Source organism: Physella acuta, unplaced genomic scaffold (assembly GCF_028476545.2).
Source record: "Physella acuta isolate Inbredline_101_S28 unplaced genomic scaffold, ASM2847654v3 ptg000017l, whole genome shotgun sequence".
Taxonomy (NCBI): Eukaryota; Metazoa; Mollusca; class Gastropoda; family Physidae; genus Physella; species Physella acuta.
This window is the reverse complement of record NW_026731537.1, coordinates 725,225-745,159: the sequence shown is the minus strand read 5'-3', so window position 1 is coordinate 745,159 and position 19,935 is coordinate 725,225. Positions and strand designations below refer to the sequence as shown.

Below are 19,935 nucleotides of genomic sequence, written 5' to 3'. Positions count from 1 at the left end.
TGAGGTGGGGGGGGGGGGGGCAGCAGCAGATATTTACGGTTCTATCAATATTAATCTAGAGTACGCGCAGCAAGCTAGTCGTGTAAACTTGGTAAGAAAATTTAAATTAAGATTGAAATATTAACTTTTGCAACTGAAGTAAGATTGCCAGAACGACCAGTTACTAAAAATTATAAAATAGATAATTTTCAGGTAGTAGTTAAAATCTTGTATTTTTTTCATTTCACTAAATATTGCAAGGATAGAGTAACTCGATACTAAAATTGAACAAAACGGAGCTAGATCTAGATCCAGCTGAAGTTTTTATCAATGATATATATTTTTTCACCCAAAAGCAACACGCCCCTGGTGTCTGATACAACCCACAAGACAGTTTAAAAAAAACTCACACAACTCAATTGAGCTCAGTCACATTTATTTCATTGAATACAGTGACCTTTCACCTGTGGCTTCAGGGAGCCGCTGCTGGCGGAGCCCCACCCTGGCCGAAAAGACCCCCAAGGGCCTGCATGAGCTGAGCCAGCAGTGGTTGGAGCGCCTCCTTGGCCTTCTCACCAAAACACTGGCCCCGGCACGTGTTCTCGGCAAACAGACCCTTGAAGTAGCAGCCGACTTGCTTGAGCACGTTGTCGGCGGCCTCTACGTTACACTCGTCCCTCACCTTGGCGCTCTCCGTCATGCAGGTGTCGACACAGCCGCAGGTGGTGGTGCAGACGGCCTTGCAGGTCTCCACCTGCTTCATGCACGACTGCTTGAAGACCGGGATTTCGGCGCTGTTGCAAACGTTCTCCTGCAACTGGCAGAGTCCGAGACAGGCGTCCGTGCATTGAGTGGCCTCAGTCTGCAGGGTCGACAGGCAGGTCAGCAGGGCAAGGGCTAGAACTGAAATGGGACAAAGGTAGCGACCTTGAACTCTTGAGAAAAGGTAGCGACCTTGAACTCTTGACAAAGTCAACGACTGGTTTACACCCCCCCACCAAAAAAAAACAACAAACGACGGCGTGGTGTAGCGGTAGAGCGCTAGACTGCTAACCCAAAAGTCTCGAGTCCACCCAGCTTAGGTGGGTACCTAACTCACGTTAGCCAATGTAAACACGGCTGAGCTTAGTGCTAACCACAGTATCCTTTCATATACCAAGGTCACTAAAACAGATGAACTCTACTTCCCTTATGGACAGTTGGGTTTGAAAAGGGAACTTTACTTAAATAAGAAGCCGGAGAATGTTTTCCACAGAAGCCGGAGATTGTGTGTAGCTGTAGCTCTACTTACCGTGATGAAACCAGAGAGCTGGTTCAAATCTTCTCCTGCTGCAGCTACACCCACTAATCTTTAATCCTATCACGTTTGACCCACTAATCTTTAATCCCGTCATGTTTAACCAACTGATAGTTAATCCTACCAGCTGATCGACCGCGGAAAATGTAAAACTTTCTTACTACCAAAAACCAAAGAGTTCCAGAAATCGAACCACCGCAGCAAGCTCAACAGCAGAAAGCAATGTAGATTGTTCTTCGACAACACATGGGAGACAATCGTCGAATAACTTCTGTCTGAGACCTCGACTGAGACCTCGACTGAGACCTCGACTGAGACATCGACTGAGACATCGACTGAGACCTCGACTGAGACCTCGACTGAGACCTCGACTGAGACCTCGACTGAGACCTCGACTGAGACCTCGACTGAGACCTCGACTGAGACCTCGACTGAGACCTCGACTGAGACCTCGACTGAGACATCGACTGAGACATCGACTGAGACCTCGACTGAGACCTCGACTGAGACCTCGACTGAGACCTCGACTGAGACCTCGACTGAGACCTCGACTGAGACCTCGACTGAGACCTCGACTGAGACCTCGACTGAGACCTCGACTGAGACCTCGACTGAGACCTCGACTGAGACCTCGACTGAGACCTCGACTGAGACCGGCTAAAACCATGGTCACATCACAAGAAAACGACAGGTAAAAATGTAAACTTACCTTTCATGTTGAATGTTGAGTTAGCTGCGGTCAGTAACAACTAGATCACCTGGGATAATCTATGGCTTGGAGGAAGACGGTTATATTGGCCGTTACGCCACGCTTGGTTGGAGAGCCATTAATGCTATGAGTGGATGGTGTTTAAAAAAAACCGACGCTAATTAATTGTGGAGTACTTGTGTCTTCGGGGTGTGGTCGTGTTACTGATATTAACCCTAACCGGCATTTGATCCCCTATCACGTGACGGAAGTGGGCGTCACCCTGTCCACATCACTGAGCTCTACGTCGCAGAATTTAGAACGTTATATGTAACTTCCATCCATCCATCTAAACTACTGTCCATTTGTCCATCCGTCCGTCCATCCGTTTGTCCAACAATCTGCCCTTTTGTCTATTCGTCTATCCATCCACCCCATCCATCCATCATCCGTCGATTTATCCACTTATAGTAGGGTAGGGTGGGGTGAGGTGGCGTGGGGTGGGGTAGGGTAGGGCAGGGTACTGTAGGTTAGTGGGGTCGGATAGGGTAGGGTGGGGTAGGGTAGGGTAGGATGGGGTAGTGTAGGTCTGTGTAGAGTGGTGTCGGATAGGGTAGCGTAGGATAGTTTAGGGTAGGGTAGGGTGGGGTGGGGCAGGCTAGGGTAGGTTAGGGTAGTGTAAGGCGGGATAGGGTAGGATGGGGTAGGGTAGGGTAGGGTAGGGTAGGGTAGGGTAAGGTAAGGTAAGGTAGAGTAGGGTAGGGTAGGGTAAGGTAAGGTAAGGTAGGGTAGGGTAGGGTAGGGTAGGGTAGGGTAGGGTAATGTAAGGTAATGTAAGGTAGAGTAAGGTAAGGTAGAGTAGGGTAGGGTAGGGTAGGGTAGGGTAGGGTAGGGTAATGTAAGGTAATGTAAGGTAGAGTAAGGTAAGGTAGAGTAGGGTAGGGTAGAGTAGGGTAGGGCTGGGTAGGGTAGGGTAGGGTAATGTAAGGTAATGTAAGGTAGAGTAAGGTAAGGTAGAGTAGGGTAGGGTAGGGTAGGGCTGGGTAGCGTCACCATACAGCTGGATGCAATTTGAGCCGGCTAAACGAACTCGTGTCAGATGTAACCCGAGCTGTACAACCAAGTGTTTGAAAACTTTTAACTCCGAGCTTCTGACATCGGACACTGGTGACGTCATAGGTGCTAATGGCGTAGCACGGCCAGGACCAGCGGTGGCCACTTAGAGATGGCCCGTGGCAGGTGGCCCATTAGATGACCACAGGTGGCCAAATGTAGTTCAACGTTGTTTTGGTAGGGGTAGTAGGGTTTGTGATGTGTGGGCATGTGTGGGGGTGAGGTGTTGTGATGTATTGATATGTGTGGGTGAGGTGTTGTGGTGTGTGTGGGGATGTGTTGTGATGTGTGGGCTGTGTGGGGTGAGGTGTAGTGATGTGTGTGTGTGGGGGGGGGGTGAGGTGTAGTGATGTATTGATATGTGAGGGTGAGGGGATGAGGTGTGATGTGTGGGTTGTGTGGGTGGTGAGATGTTGTGATGTGTGGGCTGTGTGGGGTGAGGTGTAGTTATGTATTGATATGTGTGGGTGAGGGGGTGAGATATGATGTGTTGTGGGCTGTCTGGGGTGAGGTGTAGTGATGTGTGTGTGTGTGGGGGGGGGTTGTGATGTATGGGCTTTGTGGTGGGATGTGTTGTGATGTGTGGGTTGGGTGGGGGTGAGATGTTGTGATGAGTGGGCTGTGTAGTCGAGATGTTGTCGCGTGTGTGTGGTGTGTGGAGGTGAAGTTTTGAATGCGTGTTTAAGGAGATAGTATGTGTATGTGTGTGTGTGTGTGTGTGTGTGTGCATGTGGGTGGGTTGTATTTACTAAACTTGGTTTGAAAACAGAATACACTGAGATTAACTTCCCCTGTTATGTAATGTGAACTGATTATAATTCGGGGGTAAAATAAAACAAACAAAACCAAATTCTAATGAGTAGAGTTTATTGCGTGTAGGGTAGGCTACCATTGTGTCCGAAAAAATGTGTTTTAATGTTAATGTGTTGTCTCAGGCTGATGGGTGGAGGTGGAGTGGACGGCTACAGTAACTGATGAGTGACGAAAATCTCGAAAAAAAAACAACTAAAAAATTTATGCTCACTAATCTACTATACCAACTAACATACCATGTACCACACCATGTACCACACCATGTACCACATCATCTACCACACCATGTACCACACCATCTGTCACACACATCTACCACACCACCTCCCACACCACCTACCACACCAACTACCACACAATCCCCCACACCATCTACCATAGCATCAACTAAAACATCAGCAACAACACCAAAAAAATCCCGCACAATTGTCACAAGTCACGTGATATGCTCATGATGTTGGGGCTACAACAACCAGGTACGACCAGGCAGTGTGTGGGTGCTAGAAGTCACACGACTGATACAACTTCATTAATTAGATGAACAACTTTTATTAATTAGATAAACAACTTTTATTAATTAGATAAACAACTTTTATTAATTAGATAAACAACTGTTATTAATTAGATAAACAACTGTTATTAATTAGATGAACAACTTTTATTAATTAGATAAACAACTTTTATTAATTAGATAAACAACTTTTATTAATTAGATGAACAACTTTTATTAATTAGATAAACAACTTTTATTAATTAGATAAACAACTTTTATTAATTAGATAACCAACTTTTATTAATTAGATGAACAACTTTTATTAATTAGATAAACAACTTTTATTAATTAGATGAACAACTTTTATTAATTAGATAAACAACTTTTATTAATTAGATGAACAACTTTTATTAATTAGATAAACAACTTTTATTAATTAGATGAACAACTTTTATTAATTAGATAAACAACTTTTATTAATTAGATGAACAACTTTTATTAATTAGATAAACAACTTTTATTAATTAGATGAACAACTTTTATTAATTAGATAAACAACTTTTATTAATTAGATGAACAACTTTTATTAATTAGATAAACAACTTTTATTAATTAGATGAACAACTTTTATTAATTAGATAAACAACTTTTATTAATTAGATAAACAACTTTTATTAATTAGATAAACAACTTTTATTAATTAGATGAACAACTTTTATTAATTAGATAAACAACTTTTATTAATTAGATAAACAACTTTTATTAATTAGATAAACAACTTTTATTAATTAGATAAACAACTTTTATTAATTAGATGAACAACTTTTATTAATTAGATAAACAACTTTTATTAATTAGATGAACAACTTTTATTAATTAGATGAACAACTTTTATTAATTAGATAAACAACTTTTATTAATTAGATAAACAACTTTTATTAATTAGATGAACAACTTTTATTAATTAGATAAACAACTTTTATTAATTAGATGAACAACTTTTATTAATTAGATAAACAACTTTTATTAATTAGATAAACAACTTTTATTAATTAGATAAACAACTTTTATTAATTAGATGAACAACTTTTATTAATTAGATGAACAACTTTTATTAATTAAATGAACAACTTTTATTAATTAGATGAACAACTTTTATTAATTAGATGAACAACTTTTATTAATTAGATGAACAACTTTTATTAATTAGATGAACAACTTTTATTAATTAGATGAACACCACCTTTTATTAATTAGATGAACAACTTTTATTAATTAGATGAACAACTTTTATTAATTAGATGAACAACTTTTATTAATTAGATAAACAACTTTTATTAATTAGATGAACAACTTTTATTAATTAGATAAACAACTTTTATTAATTAGATAAACAACTTTTATTAATTAGATAAACAACTTTTATTAATTAGATGAACAACTTTTATTAATTAGATAAACAACTTTTATTAATTAGATGAACAACTTTTATTAATTAGATAAACAACTTTTATTAATTAGATAAACAACTTTTATTAATTAGATAAACAACTTTTATTAATTAGATGAACAACTTTTATTAATTAGATGAACAACTTTTATTAATTAAATGAACAACTTTTATTAATTAGATGAACAACTTTTATTAATTAGATGAACAACTTTTATTAATTAGATGAACAACTTTTATTAATTAGATGAACCACCTTTTATTAATTAGATGAACAATATTTCCTCTTTGAGGACGGCGATTCCACCAGGTGACGTCATACGTCAGGTGCACCAGCCACCGCGTGTCTTGACGTCACGCAGGGTCGTGTCCACTGGTGCGTGACGAGAAGCTAATGAAGCGGGATGCACGTGCTGTCGTCAGCGAGAAAGATGAGACGAGGGTGAGTGCCAAGTGACACACGTATGTAAATGTGTTAGGCCTGCCAGTACGCGCCAGTAGGACTGGACCCACGGGATATAAACCCGTCCTCTCTCAACTGGACCAGTGTGAACACCTGAAGACACGTGAATTTGTATCAGGAGACATGGACTGTAAGTACTCACCTATGTCTACTTTACGTGCTTTCAAATATCGCTAGGGCAGGTAGTTGAACGTGTGTGGTTCGTTTATAGGGGGTAGATTTTGTGGTTTAGGGTGTAGGTTTTGTGGTTTAGGGTGTAGGTTTTGGGGCTTAGAGTGTAGGTTTTGTGGTTTAGAGTGTAGGTTTTGTGGTTTAGAGTGCAGGTTTTGTGGTTTAAGATGTAGCTTTTGGGGTTTAGGGTGTAAGTTTTGGGGTTTGGGTAGTAGGTTTTGTGGTTTAGGGTGTAGGTTTTGTGATTTAGAGTTAGATTAATTTAATTTCAGGATATGGGTATGTTGGTGGATAGGGTGGGGTATGGTAACATTGCTTGACAAAAAGTGTGAGCACTTACACTAATTTGCTCGTCAGTCATGTATACATTTGTAAGTCATGCCAAAGATTGATATTTGATTAAGTCATATTTTAAAGTTATATTAATTAAATTTGCCTTTCGAACGGTCTATTGCACAAGTGAAGTAGAGTTCACCTATTTCTGTGACCACGGCATCTGAAGGGATATTGTGGTCAGCACTACCCCCAGCCGCCTTTACTTGCCCTACCGTTCAACCACGCCGTCCCATAAAGTCATGTTTCATTTTGTTTTAAGTCATGCTTGATTTAGTTTTAAGTCATGTTTCATTTTGCTTTAAGTCATGTTTCATTTTGTTTTAAGTCATGCTTCATTTAGATTTAAGTCATGCTTCATTTAGATTTAAGTCATATTTCATTTTAGTTTTAAGTCATATTTCATTCAGTGTTAACTCATGCTTTATTTAGTTTTAAGTCATGTTTTCTTCCGGTCGCAGCAATGACGACGCTGATGATTCTAGCTGCAGCTCTAGCTGTGACCATGGCTGCTCCCTGTAACCAAACCTGCACAGGTGTCTGCGACCAGTGGTCCCAGACCTGCAGGTTCCTGCCGATCAACATCCCTGACGTCTGCCAGAAGGTCAGCCAGACCTGTGTCGGCGTCTGCTCGCTCGTCTGCACCTGTGGCGACACCTGCGGCATCCAGTGCGGCGCCGAGCTGGACGCCTGCCGGGCCGGCAAGACGGATCTTCTGGACAACTGCAGCGCCTCGCTGACCACCTGTCTGCCCAAGTGTCTGGGCCAGTGCGCCATGTCCACGGCCGGCGCCCTCTACCAGCAGGCGGCAGGGTACGTCCAGTCCCTCATCATGGACTACCAGGGAGGGGCGGGGAAATAAATCCCACCGCACAGGAAAACCACAACTCCACCGAAAACCACCACAACTCCACCAGAATACAAGCACCACCAGATAACCAAAATACCACAGGAAAACCGTAACTACAAGAAGATCAACAAAATATAACAAGAAAACCACCACAGTAAATCAACAACCACCAGAAAACCACCACAGGAAGTCAACAACCACCAGAAAACCACCACAGTACCATAAGAAAACAAGAACCTACCAGAATATCAGAGGAAAACCACAAACATATCAACAGACACAACAGAAAGTTACAGGATAGCTATAGATGTCAATCAAGGAAACATAATGTTGCTGATTTAATATAATTAATAAAATTCTAATTAATAAAACAACCCTTGTTTATTTTTGTGAGTGAGTGATGTCAGTACCCCCCCCCCCCCCTTCTCCATCAACACACTGCTGAATTTACAGGTATTCGAAAATCGTTTTAGCCACTCAAGGGAGGCAAGTGTTGCCAACTTGTAGACTACTACATTTTCTGAGTTGTCTCCGCTGCTAGTTAATCATACCATTGACAACATGTTTAATTTTTTAAGACAAGGCTTGTTCACTAATTTTCGGCAAGCAGCCAAGCTGTCAAAATTAATGAAAAAAAAATATTTCTAATAATTAAAAACTGGTCAAAATGATTTCTCCATGTTGAGTATATCTTCCTGTAATCAGTGGCGGAACTAGAAAAAAAAGGCTCCCCCGCAAAAACAAATTTTGGGCCCCCCTATATGTATATATATATATATATATATATATATATATATATATATATATATATATATATATATATATATATACATACATATATATAAGTAGCCCGCTTCTCAAAATTTTAAATTGTCTATTACCTGAGTATTTTAATCTATTTTATTGCAATGTATAACCACTCTGAGATAACGAACCAGAAAACATTTCGGGGCCGCAATAATCATGTTTAACAAATGTTTGTATTACGACTTTATGTTTACCGAAAATTGTGACAACATTTTCTTCTTCTTGGTTGGGGTTTAAAGTCCGCTTTCAAACTTACGATTATATCGCAGACTGAAATATTAACATTGCTGGCTGGTCAAAATTATATAAACACATAAGCTTGATTTTGAAATGGTTTCTCGCGTTATGTTTATTTTTATGATTTTTTGTATTTATATTATTAGTTTTGAAAACATTCATTTTTAAAGCTATAGGATTCTTTAATATGCCTTATTTAAATAATAATTAAGAGAATAAATGACTCTTTAATTTACATAGTACAAAACTATTTAAATGAGCTTTATGGGCACCCGTGTTTTGATGAAGGGCAGTAAGTCATGGAAGTAGTGCAGAGGCGTAGCGACCCTTCCCGGCGCCCGGGGACATACTTTCAATTTGGCGCCCCCTTGGGAGCAAATTTTCGATTTGCACCCCCCCCCCCTCGAACTTTTCATTTGCACCCCCCCCCTCAGACTTTCGTTTTGCACCCCCCCTCGAACTTTTCATTTGCACCCCCCCTCAAACTTTCAATTTGGCGCCCCCCCTAAGGTAGGCGCCCGGGGACATATGTCCCCCCCCCCCGCCCCCCGCCCCCCCCCCCTCGCTACGCTACTGAAGTAGTGTGAACGTTTGCCTATCTTTCAAAGTAGAGCTCTTGTAGATTTTATATTTTTCTTCGCAACAGTGTGTGTTAGTCACTGTAGAACAATCACTGCTACAGTAGACTTGTTATTTGTTTTACAAAACTACTATCAAGGTGCACAAAAAACATTTTTTATGAAAAGAAAATTCATTGTTTTTTTGGTCGGAATTGGGCCCCTAAACGTCGTGGGCCCCCCCGCATTGCGGGGTCTGGCGGCACTGTAGTTCCGCCCCTGCCTGTAATACGTATCTCACTGTATGATTCGGTGCGGGGGTGATGCTTTTTTTTGGGGTGGGGGATTACCAAGGTGTGCAATTTAAAAATGTAACAACAAAACAATTATTAAACGGATTGGTTAAACATAGGATGGTTGAAAACTACGTTGGCGTTATTAAATAGATGCGTCATGCGACATAGGTAGAGTTCAATTCGTTGTGCCGATTCTTCCTTCAATAATCGGTTGGTAAGTTTAAGAATTTGTTAAAAGTAATTAAATAAAAGTTTACTTCAGATGGTCTTTACATATGCCCCACCTAAAAATACACCTCTAACAAATACCCCATCTACAAATACCCCACCGTTGACGTAAAAAAGTAGCTCTAGAAAAAAAGATGGCGATAAGAAAGAGAAAAACGTGAAGGTTGAGGCGAGCATCAGATCTCATCAAATTTGGACGAGTTACCGCAAGAGGATTATCTTCCCTTGTATCTACCTGAACACGCCAGGAGATAATCCGATAGGAGGCGCTCTAAAGCAGCCTCAAAATTAATTTCAAACTGAACTGTGAAGGCGGTACATTACTTGATTGGAGGGGCGCTTTATAACTTGACTGGAGGGGCGCTACATGACTCGCTTTATGACTTTACTGTAAGGAAACTTTGTTACTCTACTTTAAGGCCCTACATGACTTTACTGTAAGGATGCTACATGACTTTAACGACGCTACTTTACTAAAGTAGCAGAACATCTACTACACCCTAAATTATAGTGCAATATTTAAACTATTTTTAGATCCTAATGGGTACTTGCTTAGAAACTCCCACGTAAGTTCTATAAATAGCATTGTTGTTATAACCATACCAGCCCCCTCACCCCCAATATTAGCCCCACCCCCTCTATTTGCTGCTCACCTATCCCGTATTCGATCTTCGAGCCCCCCCCCCCCCCACACATAGTCCCCCACCAACATAGCCCCCACTCCCCCCCCCCACCCACCCACATTAAAGGCGTGAGAAGAGCCTACCAAATCCACATCTAACAATAGAATCAAAAGAAGAATTAGCGGCGCAGAAGGTATGGATTAATTGCCTACTAAAACCAAGTCTCAAAGCCCCGTCAAATGATTGCTAATGAACATTGTATGTTCTGACAAATCAAACAGCTAAAAAAAAAACGGTGGGCCCGCACAACCATAGTGGCCCACAGTAGACGGAACATTTCATCTGATTTCATGCAAGGCCAAGTTCGTAGTGCAAAATACGTTTAGAATAGAGTTATGAAACACGTTTGTAACTACGACACACATGTTTAACTATGAGACCCATATATAACACACCTGTATAACTATGAGACCCACATATAACACACCTGTATAACTATGAGACCCACATATAACACACATGTATAACAATGAGACCCACATATAACACACCTGTATAACTATGAGACCCACATATAACACACATGTATAACAATGAGACCCATGTATAACACACCTGTATAACTATGAGACCCACATATAACACACATGTATAACAATGAGACCCACGTATAACACACCTGTAAAACTAAGAGACCCACATATAACTACGAATACAAATTTAGATGTTTTTTTTAACGCTAATACACTCTGGCACTGCCCGTAGCCAAAAACGTTTTAATGTGACCAAATTTCATCTTCGCACATTCGCATCAATCGCCGCCATTTTGTTCTACCCCCCACCCCCACTCCCACTCCGCCGCGTGTTTGATGCAGGCCCACGTCAGACCTAAAACACCTGAGTAATTAGCATAATCAATTAGAGCACTTTGTCTATCAAGAATGGGCTACTAATCACAACACAGCAAACGGGCGAGAGACGAAACGCCCCCCCCCCACTCACACAATTGCCCCCACATATTTCCCCACACACCAGCTAAAATTCATCACATATTACAGCATATAAATAGCAGCAACTTAAAAAGTGGATCTAGACTTTTCAAATCCATCCGTGCAACAGTTTAAGCTTTGAAAGTGACATTTAACCTTTAAACTTTAACCCGTCGCTCGACTCCCGTTTGATGCCAGGTCTAAACGAGTTGCGTCCCTTGGCCAGAAATCTATCTCACCTTTTGCGCTTGAAAGCGGCTGTTTCAAGTTTTCGTATTGTAGCCGATGTTGCGGCAAGTGCTCAGGGCGCGCAACTCTGTATAACATCGAGAGTTCTGCCCCTTGATTGGTGGCGTTCATGTGTGGAGTTAATTCATATTTTAATGACTGAGACTCATTGGCTTTTCTAATTGCGGCGGTGTAAAGAGGGTAAGCAAAATAATCTTTTTACACGCAACTCATATTTTCTTCGACTTTTCATTTTGTAAACTTTATTACAATTTTTAAAATACAAAATATGCATGATTTCAAAACAATATCTAGATCTATAAACATTTAATTGGTAATTGTTAAACCTTGTGTGATATCATATTCATAATAAAGTTCAAGCAGTAGCTCGAATATAAGTTAATGTTCAAAAATGAAAAAAAATATTAAAAGTTCACAAGCTGATATTGTTAACTGTAATACTAAAGCGAACATGTAAGGCAAACTGACGCTATAAATTACATGTCTGAGGCGAAAAAAAAATAAAAGAGCCATTTATCTGTTATTGAAAATATTTAAACTAGGTTAATTACTTCTTACAACCGATTAATTAGGTTAATTAAATTATCTGACAGGAGCACAAGCAAGCTAATTAAGCGAAACAATAAATTAACGACTGAACCTAAACACTAGGCGTTTAACAGTGTTTAAACACTGAAGTAGGTGCAGCAGTGTTCCGCTAGAAACGTATTACAGCTATCGCTCGTGAGTTATGACGCCCCGGGTGAGCGGATGAGTGGCTGTCTTCATTAAATGATAAACGAGGGACAGATATTTCATGTGGGGGGGGGGGGGGGGGGGAATCAGTTGTAGCCTACACACAACGCTCACATTTTTAAAGGTGTTCTCAACATTTCGACTTTCTCGTATACCGAGGGGGAGTATTGTCATCGTGCAAAAAATCGGAATAGAGAATATGACAAATCTCGACGATTAGGCCTCCCTCAGTTGGATGAACTTAATTTTGCAATCTTGTCTGTATGTTTGTGTGTGTATTTGTGTGTCTGCTTGTCTGTATGTCTGTGTGTCTGTGGACATGATAACTGGAGTACCGTTACAGCTAAGTTAATGAAATTTAATATTGAAGTATTAAATCAAATTTGTAGTTCTGCATCGACTTTTTAGCGATTTCCGGTAACCGGAAGTGGAATTTGTTCTACTCACATTTTTTTCATCAGCCTATAACTGTTTGTGATAGATGTAGGAAATTTCACAAATAAGTAAAAGATCTAATTATCTGTTTTCTGTCGAATTTTGAGAAATTTTTGATGACCGAAAGTGTTAGGTACTTTACGCTATTTACGATTTCTTAAAAAACGCATATGAATTTATAAAGTACTAATGTTCCGCACTATTATAAACACATTGTTTGCTGTTCATTTGGTGCGCAATTCTTTTTTCTTCGAGATTCCATTTTTAAATAAACCGGGAGTGATCTCCCCTAAACTTTCTCGAATATTCTTATATAAAACAACAGGGGATGGGAACTCGGGCTATAGACATGATTTTTAATCCATTTTAAATATAGAATAAAATCTCGTAGACAAAAGAATTGCACACCAAGTGAACGCCAAATAAAAAAAGCGCATAATAGTGCGCAATATTATTAGTACTTTAAAAATTTACATTAGCTTTTTGAGAAATCGGAAGTAGCGTAAATTACTACTTCCGGTCAACGGAAATTACTCAAAATTTAACATAAGGTAGAGAATTAGATCTTATACTTACATGTGCAATTTCATTTATCTATCTGAAATAGTACTCAAGTTATAGGCTTTTGAAAAATTCAAAGTAGAAAAAGTACCACTTCCGGTTATTGGAAATCGCTCAAAAGTTGAGACGGATCTACGATTTTGATAAAATACTTATATATGAAATTTCATCAACCTAGCTGTAACGGTACTCAAGTAATCATGTTTACACACAGCAGTGTTTCTTCCAGACTTTTTTCACCGGGGGGGGGGGCACTTGAAATCTTCGGGGGGGCGGTAAACTTTCTTCGGGGGGGGGGGCCGGACACTGTTAAAAGTATATATTTTCTATATAAATTATATAAATTTCATTTCGTTCGGGGGGGCGGTAAAAAATTTTCGGGGGGGGGGGGGGGGGCGAAGCCCCCCCGAAGAGATGCCTGGAAGAAACTCTGACACACAGACACACACACACACAGACAGACACACAGACATACGGACAGAATTGCAAAGCCCAGTTTTTCAGACTGGATTACGCATAAAACCTCTTAATTTTGATAAATCTAGATTGATAATTTTTGCCCGATTAAAATAAGTCCTCTATACTTCGGATGTGATGAAGGACTGAGGTGTAATACGCTCCCGGTTTATTTACATAATTTTAGCTTTATGTTTGGATTTGAAAGCGGCTGCCGATGTGTTTCTCGATCTTTCTATTTCGTCTAAAACGAGATGGTAGACATGGACAGGTCTGGTACACACGTGGTGTGTTGATTTAAAATTTTGTTTTGTGTTTTCTGAATCCGTGGCGGTGTTGTAATTTTAGGCCACGGGGTTTAGTGGATCTTTAGGTGGGTTTAGTGGATCTTTAGGTGGGTTTAGTGGATCTTTAGGTAGGTTTAGTGGATCTTTAGGTGGGTTTAGTGGATCTTTAGGTAGGTTTAGTGGATCTTTAGGTGGGTTTAGTGGATCTTTAGGTGGGTTTAGTGGATCTTTAGGTGGGTTTAGTGGATCTTTAGGTGGGTTTAGTGGATCTTTAGGTGGGTTTAGTGAATCTTTAGGTGGGTTTAGTGGATCTTTAGGTGGGTTTCCTAAACTAGTGTGAACGTGTGCGTGTTTTAATAGTATTTTACCTGATTATTTTTATTGTGGGTTCCCCACGATGACTAACTTTGGCTAACTAATTTTTTGTTTAGTATGTTTGGTTATGTTTAGTCTGTTTTCTTTTGTCCCTTTGAGTCTTTTTTTTTTTAAATTAACTATTTTATATTTAGTTCCCTTAAAAAAATACATTTTATTTATTGTTTAGCTTTGTTTTATTTAAGTTTAGACTAAGGTTATGTTTTTAACTAGTTTGGGTTCGACCAGGCATGCACTGACCTGATAATCTAAACCTAAACCTAGGGAATAGAATAGTGATCCCTCTGTCAGGGTATATATATATATATATATATATATATATATATATATATATATATATATATATATATATATATATATATATATATATATATATATATATATATATATATATATATATATATGAGTTTGTGTGTATGGTGTGTATGTGAGTTTGTGTGGTGTGTGTACTGTGTGTGTGTGATGTGTGTGTGTAGTGTATATATGTGTGTGGTGCGTGGGCGTGTGTGTGTGTTGTGTTTTGTGTGGTGTATGTGTGTGTGGTGTATGTGAGTTTGTGTGGTGTGTGGTATGTGTGGTATGTGTAGGTTTTATCTACTGTAGAGTTTAGCTATACTGAGACGACGTACACACATCAGCGCTTACTTTTAATCTGGGTGTTGTTTACGTTTAGATTTGGTTGGGTTCTATACACATTTTTCTAAGGTTCTTTTATACACATTTATCTCATGTTCTTTTATACACATTTTTCTGATGTTCTTGTATACACATTTTTCTAAGGTTCTTTTATACTTGCATTGCATTTGTCACATAGTTTTTATAAAAGAATCGGCCCATGTACGTACAGTTGTCCCCGTTCAGAAACTTAAGTTTATTATACTAGGACGATTATTCTTACATGCTTGCGTGGCTAATCTTCTCGGTATGAGCACACATTTAGAAAAGCTTGGAATGGATTTTTGAATGGGGCCACTTTTAGCAAGAAATATTTCTAGGTTTTGATGTATCTCAGCTGATCGATGGGGGAGGGGGAGGGGGGAGGGGTAAGGGGGAAGAGGGGTGTAGGTAAAACGTCGCCCCCCCCCCCCATTTACCCCAGTTCTGAACGTGACGTCATTGCCTCGTCCCACAGAAAAATTAAGAGCAGGTGAGAAAGGTTTCTGCTTTGAGATTATGTACGGGGTAAATAATGGTGGGGAGTGGGTCAAATGGTGGCGGGGAGTGGGGTAAATAGCGGCGGGGAGTGGGGCAAATAGTGGCGGGGAGTAGGGCGAATAGTGGAGGGGAGTGGGGCAAATAGCGACGGGGAGTGGGGCAAATAGCGGTGGGGAGTGGGGCAAATAGCGGCGGGGAGTGGGGCAAATAGTGGCGGGGAGTGGGGCAAATAGTGGCGTGGAGTGGGGGGCAAATAGCAGCGGGGAGTGGGTCAAATAGTGGTGGGTGGGGTGAAGTGGGGCAAATAGCGGCGGGTGGGGGGGGGGGGGGCAAATAGTGGCGGGGAGTGGGTCAAATAGAGACGGGGAGTGACGAAAAGTGCACGTGAAAATAAAATATATATCTGTGTCTAGGTAGAAATAGTTGGAGACAGATTTACGATTGATCTAGGGCAATACCAAATAAAAGCTCTTAAACCAAAACAACCCAGAAACGACAGCAACAACCCACTAACCTAGAAACTAAAGCAACAACCCAGCAACCCAGGAACGCCCGCGACAACCCACTAAACTAGAAACTATGAGACATGTTTCTGTTGATGTTCAATGAATCAATAAGCGATAGTCAATATATGAGGCGGCCTATGAGCCGAGGGTGTTGCTATTATTTCTTCCACTCTCCACTTGAACGCTACTCATTACCAGTGTGAGTAGTCTGCTCATACTCACTGGGGGAAATTTGTCCCGTTATTACCGCCCCTCACCCCCTCACCCGCTCAGTATTTTAGTTCTAGTCTCAAATTCATCAAGTTTTCTTTTAATTGCCTCAGCCTTAAGTTTCGTAACCAGTAGCCTAACGCATCTTCGATGATAGCCTATCTGTAGCCTTTAGCCACAAGTTCTATTGTCAATTTAGCTAAAGAAAATAAATTCACTTTTGTAAAGCCTTTAAAAGCGTGTAGGTATATTTTTTTCTTGTATACGAATTATAGAAGTAGGGTAGTCGTGCACAAAAATGGAAAACGAAATTCTGACAAATCTCAACGTTTTACACCTCCCTGAGTAGGATGAACTTAGTTTTGCAGTTTTGCCTGTATGTCTGTATGCCTGTATGTCTGTGTGCCTGTATGTCTGTATGCCTGTATGTCTGTATGCCTGTAGGTCTGTGTGCCTGTATGTCTGTGTGTCTGCCTGTCGTAGAACACAATCACTTGAGTACCTTTTCAGTTATGTTGAGGAAATCTCATTTATAAATGTTATATCAAATGTGTAGTTCTGTATCAAATTTGAACGATTTCCGCTAACCGGAAGGGGTACTTTATTTTAGCATGAACACTATTAAGTCAAGTACTGTTTCAGTTAGCTAGAAGAAATTTCATATTTAAGTATAAGTTTTTATACTTGAATTATTTAACATATTTGAGTTAACTCCGATAAACGGAAGTGGTACTTTACTCTGTTTTCTAAAATACCGATAACTTGAGTACCATTTCAGATAGGTGGGCGACATTTTATACATAGGTGACAGATCTTATTGTCTCGACTCTGTCAAATTTGGAGTGATTTCCGGTGAAGTGGAAGTATTACTTGACGCTATTTCCGATTTCGGATAAAAATATTACTTGTACCGGATAAACTTGATGACGATTTGTTATGACATCAAATTTGGCTGTATATGATGTTTAATTAAGTTTTTAATAATTAATCGATGTTTCCTTTATGAATCACTAATTTTCCGCTTTATTGTTTACATTCAAGTAGTGCGCAATTCTTTTTGCAATGCGATTATTTAAAAAAAAATATCTAATATACGAGAAAGTTTAGGGCAGGTCACCCCCTCTTCATTTATACAAACGTTTCATTCTTTACAATTTAGTACTTGGTTGAACGAAACATTGAATCGATACACACTTAACAATCAACTAGATCGAGAACACATTGTGGCTGCTAGAGGTCGATATCAATAGCCACACTAAGAATTTGCTTTAAAACGTATCAGTAGCTAACGAGACATTGTGTAGCCAATATTTCGTCATATAAGACACGGCACGTGAGTACTCTCTGATCTCTGACCATGACCCCTCTGCTCACTCTAAGCACTGGTCAGCAACGGTAACTCAGCTGATTGCGTGAGGAAGCGACACTTCTTAGATGAGTTATCTAACCTTCTTTGATTAGCATTCACATTTGTATTCAATGACTAATTTAAATTGTAAATAATTTTAAAAAAAATTAGGAGCAGGGCAAAGTTTAAAAACAAAATGTGTGTTACAAGCAAGATTTGACCACAAACTGACTGACTGACAAATCAAAATGTTATGTAAATTTTCTCAGTTAAGTTAAATAGTTGATATAAAATTGTGACGGCGGTTTAAATGTAACATGTTTTTTTGTCACGTCACTTCATGTGACAAATAATTATAGCTCACCTAATGGATGGTGATATGGTCAGATGATGTTATGGTAAGGTGATGTGGTCAGGTGATGTTGTAGTCAGGTGATGTTGTAGTCAGGTGATGTTGTGGTCAGGTGATGTTGTGGTCAGGTGATGTTGTGGGCAGGTGATGTTGTGGGCAGGTGATGTTGTAGTCAGGGGATGTTGTAGTCAGGTGATGTGGTCAGATGATGTTGTGTCAGGAGATGTTGTGGGCAGTTGATGTTGTGGGCAGGTGATGTTGTGGGCAGGTGATGTTGTGGGCAGGTGATGTTGTGGGCAAGTGATGTTGTGGGCAGGTGATGTTGTGGTCAGGTTATGTTGTGGTCAGGTGATGTTGTAGTCAGGGGATGTTGTAGTCAGGTGATGTGGTCAGATGATGTTGTGGTCAGGTGATGTTGTGGGCAGTTGATGTTGTGGTCAGGTGATGTGGTCACGTGATTGTATGGTCAGGTGATGTTATGGGCAGGTGATGTTGTGGACAGGTGATGTTGTAGTCAGGGGATGTGGTCAGATGATGTTGTGGTCAGGTGATGTTGTGGGCAGTTGATGTTGTGGTCAGGTGATGTGGTCACGTGATTGTATGGTCAGGTGATGTTATGGTCAGGTGATGTTGTGGACAGGTGATGTTGTAGTCAGGGGATGTGGTCAGATGATGTTGTGGTCAGGTGATGTTGTGGGCAGTTGATGTTGTGGTCAGGTGATGTGGTCACGTGATTGTATGGTCAGGTGATGTTATGGTCAGGTGATGTTGTGGACAGGTGATGTTGTAGTCAGGGGATGCTGTAGTCAGGTGATGTGGTCAGATGATGTTGTGTCAGGAGATGTTGTGGGCAGTTGATGTTGTGGTCAGTTGATGTTGTCAGGTGATGTTGTGGTCAGGTGATGTTGTGGTCAGGTGATGTTGTAGTCAGGTGATGTTTTGGGCAGTTGATGTTGTGGTCAGGTGATGTGGTCACGTGATTGTATGGTCAGGTGATGTTATGGTCAGGTGATGTTGTGGACAGGTGATGTTGTTGTCAGGTGATGTGGTCAGATGATGTTGTGGTCAGGTGATGTTGTGGGCAGTTGATGTTGTGGTCAGGTGATGTGGTCACGTGATTGTATGGTCAGGTGATGTTATGGTCAGGTGATGTTGTGGACAGGTGATGTTGTAGTCAGGGGATGCTGTAGTCAGGTGATGTGGTCAGATGATGTTGTGTCAGGAGATGTTGTGGGCAGTTGATGTTGTGGTCAGTTGATGTTGTCAAGTGATGTTGTGGTCAGGTGATGTTGTGGTCAGGTGATGTTGTAGTCAGGTGATGTTGTGGTCCGGTGATGTTGTGGTCAGTTGATGTTGTGGTCAGATGATGTTGTGGTCAGTTGATGTTGTTTGCAGGTGATGTTGTGGTCAGGTGATGTTGTGGTCAGGTGATGTTGTAGTCAGGTGATGTTGTGGTCAGGTGATGTTGTAGTCAGGTGAAATTGGGGGCAGGTGATGTTGTGGTCAGTTGATGTTGTCAGGTGATGTTGTGGTCAGGTGATATTGTGGTCAGGAGATGTTGTGGGCAGTTGATGTAGTGGTCAGTTGATGTAGTGGTCAGGTGATGTTGTGGTCAGGTGATGTTGTGGTCAGGTGATGTTGTAGTCAGGTGATGTTGTGGTCCGGTGATGTGGGTAGGTGATGTTGTGGTCAGGTGATGTTGTGGTCAGGTGATGTTGTGGTCAGATGATGTTGTGGTCAGTTGATGTTGTTTGCAGGTGATGTTGTGGTCAGGTGATGTTGTGGGCAGGTGATGTTGTGGTCAGGTGATGTTGTGGGCAGGTGATGTTGTGATCAGTTGATGTTGTGGTCAGTTGATGTTGTAGTCAGGTGATGTTGT

General features: G+C 40.5%; 3 protein-coding genes across 3 annotated transcripts in view; 2 read left to right on the top strand and 1 right to left on the bottom strand.

The window, feature by feature from the left end:
* Positions 1 to 398: 398 nt before the first annotated feature.
* LOC131937673 (uncharacterized) lies at positions 399 to 2,128 on the bottom strand. Its single transcript, XM_059295282.1, has 2 exons — positions 1,986 to 2,128; positions 399 to 882 (listed from the first exon to the last, which is right to left on the bottom strand). The coding sequence occupies exons 1-2, from the start codon at positions 1,990 to 1,992 to the stop codon at positions 452 to 454; spliced, it is 438 nt and encodes a 145-aa protein (XP_059151265.1). The 5' UTR covers positions 1,993 to 2,128; the 3' UTR covers positions 399 to 451.
* Positions 2,129 to 6,316: 4,188 nt separating this feature from the next.
* LOC131936927 (uncharacterized) lies at positions 6,317 to 8,015 on the top strand. Its single transcript, XM_059294061.1, has 2 exons — positions 6,317 to 6,426; positions 7,262 to 8,015. Exons 1-2 carry the CDS (start codon positions 6,420 to 6,422, stop codon positions 7,660 to 7,662), a joined length of 408 nt encoding a protein of 135 aa, XP_059150044.1. The 5' UTR covers positions 6,317 to 6,419; the 3' UTR covers positions 7,663 to 8,015.
* Positions 8,016 to 11,517: 3,502 nt separating this feature from the next.
* Positions 11,518 to 19,935, top strand: part of LOC131938670 (uncharacterized) — a 51,997-nt gene continuing 43,579 nt past the window's right edge. The window contains exon 1 of the mRNA XM_059296800.1: positions 11,518 to 11,816. The gene's annotated coding sequence lies outside the window, so the exon portion shown is untranslated. The remainder of the gene's footprint in view (positions 11,817 to 19,935) is intronic.